The 6,000-nt window shown below is 33.5% G+C and overlaps 1 protein-coding gene across 1 annotated transcript in view; it reads left to right on the plus strand.

Moving 5' to 3' along the window:
• Positions 1-6,000, plus strand: part of LOC123013190 (neuroligin-4, Y-linked) — a 101,954-nt gene that overhangs the window by 68,480 nt on the left and 27,474 nt on the right. Inside the window, exon 2 of the mRNA XM_044411576.1 lies at positions 2,456-2,617. Coding sequence (XP_044267511.1) covers positions 2,456-2,617 — 162 coding nt within the window. The remainder of the gene's footprint in view (positions 1-2,455; positions 2,618-6,000) is intronic.

Consider the following 6,000-nt stretch of genomic DNA (forward strand, 5'->3'; position numbering starts at 1 on the left):
CCATCTTGGATTAGCGTTTTAACTCTGTCATAAACTGGATAAATCTCGATACGTGACTATCGTGTGAACCAACACCATAAAAAACTAAAAATTGCCCTCACGTACTCAATTATATTCATTTAATGTTTCATCCCCCTAGGACGACGCCCATAATTTTTTTACTTTGCGGCCGGGATTAATCAATAAATAAGCGTTCATTTGTCGAGATGTGACAATAGCGCAACGATTCTATTGTTTCCACATTTCGGAGACTGTCTCTGAGGAAATGAGTAAGTGGAACTCTCCATAATTGAAATTATCCCTTCGCCACTATTTTTACAAAAATACCTAAAATTTTCCCGACCATTTGTGATAAATTCGCTACGATTTCCATATTTTTCACTAATGCGACTCAAATGGCTTTCCCGATTTGATATATACTAGATTGACTATTATTCGAACCCTTTGCAACATCATATTTCAGAAAGAATAAGATTTCTTTCCAGAACTTGGCCACTTTTATTTAACAATTTATTGGCCACATTTCACACAATTATTTCGTCGTTTCATTTTTCTCATTACAAGACAGATTAGGCCGACTTTCGGGAAAAGGTCCACTCGGGATTACAATTTATTACTTTTTCATCCTATTTTTTCATTATAGCGTCTCGGTCAGCCCACCGAAAAAAGGGTTCGTTCCCAAATCCCAAAGTAAATAATGAAATGAATCTCATTAAAACAAACGTCACACACAGGATTTCTTTTCGACCGCAAGAAAATACTCACAGCTTGCGGGGGATAAAATTAAATACAGGAGACGACACTACACAAGCTTAGAAATATTTAAACAGTGATTTGGAAGTTTGAGGATGGCGTTAAGAGCCACCAAAGCCGAAGCTTAGGAGATTAGGCACTCCAGGACCAGATGAAATATTACAAATTTTCAGCAAATTTCTGAAAAAAGGTGGTACAAAACAAGGCAAGATTTGAATATCAATTTTATTACGGGCATATGTGGATGCGAGTGGTTGGTTGCAATGATTATGTGTTGACAAAACCGCAAAATTGTTTATGAAATGAGACCAAAATGACGCACTGCAACTCATCAAAAGCGCTTATATACGCGCACCCCTTCCATTTTGCGAACACGTGATCCAGTTCATCACTAATCAGAGTGGCGCGCCCCACCTTTATCAATCACGTGACGACCAAAGTAAAAAATTAAGCAAAGCTTTACGTGCATAATTGACTAGATATTTTAATGTTGTAAAGGAGACATAAATGCAAAATACGCGAAATTATACGTTGAAAATATTGTACACGTTTTTAAAAGAATGATTTTTTTTAATTTGTTGATTTTGAAACTTGAGAGCGGCATTAATATTACAAATTTTCAGCAATATCAATTATGTTATTAAGAGGAACACAAACACGAGTGTTTAGTTGCAATGATTATGTGTTGCCATAACCTAAACTAATTTAAGCTGATTATGAAAAGTGTAATTACCTGGGAATCAATAGTAACAAATCGGATTTGTGTTTTATTCAGAAGTTTCGCGAGTTTAAAGGAACACAAAGGTGTATTATTGTTAAGAAACTCGTTACGTCAGAACGAGGAAAAAATAAAAAAGCCGATGACAAATGAGCAGAAACGTAAGTTGGTCGACTTCTTCCCGTTCTTATTCCGAGTCGCCTAACGAGTATCTCATGTTGAAACGTGTTTCTTTTCATCTCGTATGGCAATTTTTGAAGTCCATGAATACATTTATCTCTACAATGGTTTTTTTCGTCTCTTCGCATCGATCATCATCTAATAACGAAACTATACGATATCGGAAACAGTTCGTTATTTTCAGCGCTCATGTAAGCGCAAATAAAATATGAGAATACGGAAAGGCTTTTTACCATCTCGGTCGCATTGTTTTATGGCCTCTCTCGCACCCTTTAGTGACAATTTATAAGCCGGAAAATCCAACAAAAAAACAAATTATCCTGAAAAATTCAGTATTCGATCTCGCTGTTTAGAAAATTCGCATGTAAACAAGCGTCTAATCTCGACTCGCACGTCTGAACCGACAAAATTATTAATGACGCTAAACCAAGCTTTTTTTCGAACACTGGACTTATTTCAAAAATCTTCCATTAAGTCAACGTCGGTGCAAACTAATGGTCCAGAGAGTGAGGGACAAAAACAACCCAAACTCGCCAAATAAATTTAGCAAAGTTCGTGCTATTAGAAACTAATGCAAGCGAGAGACAAGGATATATCACTCGAAACTCATTGTTTTAAATATTTTTTGAGAGTGCGAGTTATAAATCATGGCCGCAAACTTGGATCATCGTTTAAAGTCCAGCTAGGGAATTATTTAGGTCGTTGAAAAAACTTTTATCGCGCAAAACTCGAATGATGATATAGTGTTATGGCTTTTTAACACAAAAGGATCTAATTTTTCTTAAATATTTGCGTGTTTTGCAGCTGGTACGCGCGAGGGCAGCTCCTCGTCCAAGTACCCCGTGGTGGTGTTCGTTCATGGAGAAAGCTACGAATGGAATTCGGGCAACCCTTACGACGGCAGCGTTCTTGCTAGTTACGGCGGTGTCGTTGTAGTCACCGTAAACTACCGACTTGGCATTTTAGGTAAGTCAATTACATAAAATATAACCGCACCCTTATTTGTCACCTAAAGCTGGTCCCGGAGAAAATCCCGGATTTTATCGGGGGGTGATTCCGGAAACGAGCGATTTACGAGTCGGGTTATGATAGCGCGCGGAATTGCATAACGACTCCGAGTGCATCGAAATTTTAATCTCGGAACGAATTTATCGGTTTCATAAATGACGGCTCATTTTTCCTGCAAACAACAACGACTATATTACGAAATTTAATTTCTTTAACATCGTCGCAACTTAATTGCATCTTCGCAAACAGATGATAAACTTTACGTAAACATAATTCGCATTTATGTTTTATTGCCACTCGCAGAGTGATTAATGTGAGATGCGAGCTTGAAAAAGGAGCTGTCGATTAAGACCAACTCCCAAATATTTTCTTCAACACAACTCCGATCGCATTCCCAAAACCTGCGCAAATACTTGTTAAAGTATCCTCCAGATTACTTAATCCCAAAACAATATTTTTTTCTTCGGAGGATACGTGATTGCCATAGAAAAACTCGATCAAGACTTGATTCAGGTTTATCACGTTCGGAATCCACTTAAGCAAGATTAATATCACGGATTAGGGTTTCTAACACCACTTAATTGCAAAAGTCGTTCATTAGAATGTATAACTCCTTAAACTATACAAAAAAACACTTTATGAAAAAAAACCTGAAAAAAATCGTTACACGCGAGATTTGAATTTCTTTGATTTGGTTTTCTCGGTTTTGTCCCTTTGCATTTGCATGTCCTAATTAGTCTCAACGTTTGTTTTTTTAACGAAATAAAACCGTTTTGTCTTTAAATTTTTTTATGTTAGTTTCATTTGTTTGCCATTACGTTTTGATAAAAGCGTCCGAGTTTTAACCGGAAGAAGGTTTGTTTTTTTCAATGTTTCGTATCTAGATTTCTCCAGAGATATGCGGCAAAATATTCTGAGGTTTCTTTACTTTTATAATTAATATACTTCCCTTCTGTGTTTTCCATTTGACTGTAGAATCGCAACCTGGGCTTTATAAAAATATTTCTTTTCTTTCAATCGCGTCTAATCGAGTTTAATTAGCACGTAGAACTTGTAAAAATGCAAAATAGCCTCTGAGTCGCTTAAGCAGTTAAATTTCTTAAAGCAGAACAGGACAATTGAAATACAATTAGAGCGTTTCCGAGTTTAAATTGCATTCAAATTGTTCACAAGCAAAAACATTGAATACAATTAAACAACCGTGTAGAAAATTATAACACAATTTCAGGAATTCAGCTTCACCACTGAAATCTGACGAAAAAGTTTTCCTCCGAAATCCCCTTTTTACACAGCTACTTTAGTATTTTGTAATTGGAAAAGTTGAAGGCCTTTTAGCCGTCGAAATTTAATTTTCTTTGTCATTTTTGTTTGCATTCGCGCCGGATACAATGTAAATAATCCGTCTTAAATCTCGGACAAAGTCTGACTGATGTCGCACACCTGCGAAAAGAACGGCAAGGAAATAACGTCATCCGTCAGCGACCGGTAACGACGCCGTTAAACCACTCGTTATACACGCGCGAGGATTTGCCCAGATTAGCCGCAAGTTTTTATCTTTTCGCGATTTGAATTAAACGCTCACATCCATTACCTCTTTCTTTCGCCCCATTCGAGATAACTCACGTTTGATTTGACACATATTTCATTGTGACCGATCGAAGACTTGGATCAACGAGAAAACGCTTCAAAACGGCATTAACATACTTGTCTCCACACCTAATTTAACGATACAAATCAACACAAAATTTAATTGAAAAGCTGTCTTAATTATTTCTCTCGAAACATATCGCAGAGCTTGAGACGCCGTATCACTTGGCTTGCCATTTCCTGTTTTCATTCAAAAAACAATTCATCTATTTTTCACGTGACGTTTTTGTCAATATTTACAAACTTTTTCATCAACAACTGCTGAATTTTTTAAAAGTTTATTTTTGGACTGATATCAAAATGATCTTTCATTAAATCCAAAAATCGGAGTTTTCCACGACATTGTAAACAAAACGCAAAATAATGTCAAATTGCTCTTTTCCGATGAGCTTTTAAGCTCAGGGATATACAGGGTGAAGCGCCTTTTTAAATTAATTTAAATAAAAGCGTGTATTGATTTTTTACTATAAAAAAAACGTATTTAAACTTAGTTTTGTTGAAACAATCTTTTTGTTTCAAAAAATTGTACCTAATGTCTTTCCGAGCATAATTTTTTTATATTTTTTAATGCTACTTTCTTAAATAATTTGTTCTAAAGCAAACAAAATAGGTCTAAATATATAAATTTATTTATACAGGGTGTTTCAGAACTCGTACCCTAAAGGAACATTTCAAGTAAGATAAGAAACCAGGAAGATAAAAAAAAATTTTTTTGTTTTTTGACATTTGACATTTTTTATGTTTATTTAGTTTTACTAATAATCTTGTATATATTATTTAAAATTATTAAGTAAAAGTACCAAAATTTTGCCAATAAAAGTCACAAAATAACGTTAAACACAGTTACAATTTAGGATCCTTCTTTCCTTTTCTAATAGCCTGCAGCAAAAAAAAAAACACGGGAAATTATTTTTCCAATAGAAATAAATAGTCAAAGTGTAAAATTTAAACCCCTATAATTTCAAAATTTTTATAGATGGAATTTCTCAACGTTCCTGTTATCTTACCTTCTCTGAAGCGAGAGTTCCGAAACACCCGGTATTTCAAACAACTGAAATATTCCTCGAAGTATAATTATTTTATTTATGTTCTTATATGTTTTAATGCTGCGTTTTAAATTTGTTTTATAGCAAAAAAATCTAAATTTCTCTTTTCTATCTGAGATCTTAAAAGCTCATCAAATATACAGGGTAAAGCGCTAGTATTTTCCATTTTTTTAAATTTATTTTAATTAATTAATTTAATAATAATAATAAAAGTCGATTTGGATTAATTTCATTAATTTTATTACAATTAATCCAACGTATTTAAACTCAGTTTTATAGAGCCAAATAAAACATATTAAAATTTGTTTTTAATAATTTAAATATTTCTCAGAGTACATTTTTTTTATTTATTTTTTCATATTTTTTAATGTTGCTTCCTTCAAATTGACTTGTCCCAAAACAAAAAAAAATATTCCAAATTGATTTTTTTCGATGAGCTTTTAAGCTTTTAGCTTTTTTTAATTAATTTAAATAAAAGCCGATTTGAAACTTTGATTGATTTTTTGCAATGGATACAATGTATTTAAACTCAATTTTATGGCGCCAAATAAAACATAATGAAACATACTTTTTGTTTCAAAAAATTATAATATTTCCTCTTGTATATTTTTTTAATTCTTTTTGGTATTTATTAATGTTAATTAATTT

The sequence above is a fragment of the Tribolium madens genome, unplaced genomic scaffold, assembly GCF_015345945.1.
Source record: "Tribolium madens isolate multiple individuals breed KSU strain unplaced genomic scaffold, Tmad_KSU_1.1 Scaffold_96;HRSCAF=242;Tcas5.2_LG5, whole genome shotgun sequence".
NCBI classification, from domain to species: domain Eukaryota; kingdom Metazoa; phylum Arthropoda; class Insecta; order Coleoptera; family Tenebrionidae; genus Tribolium; species Tribolium madens.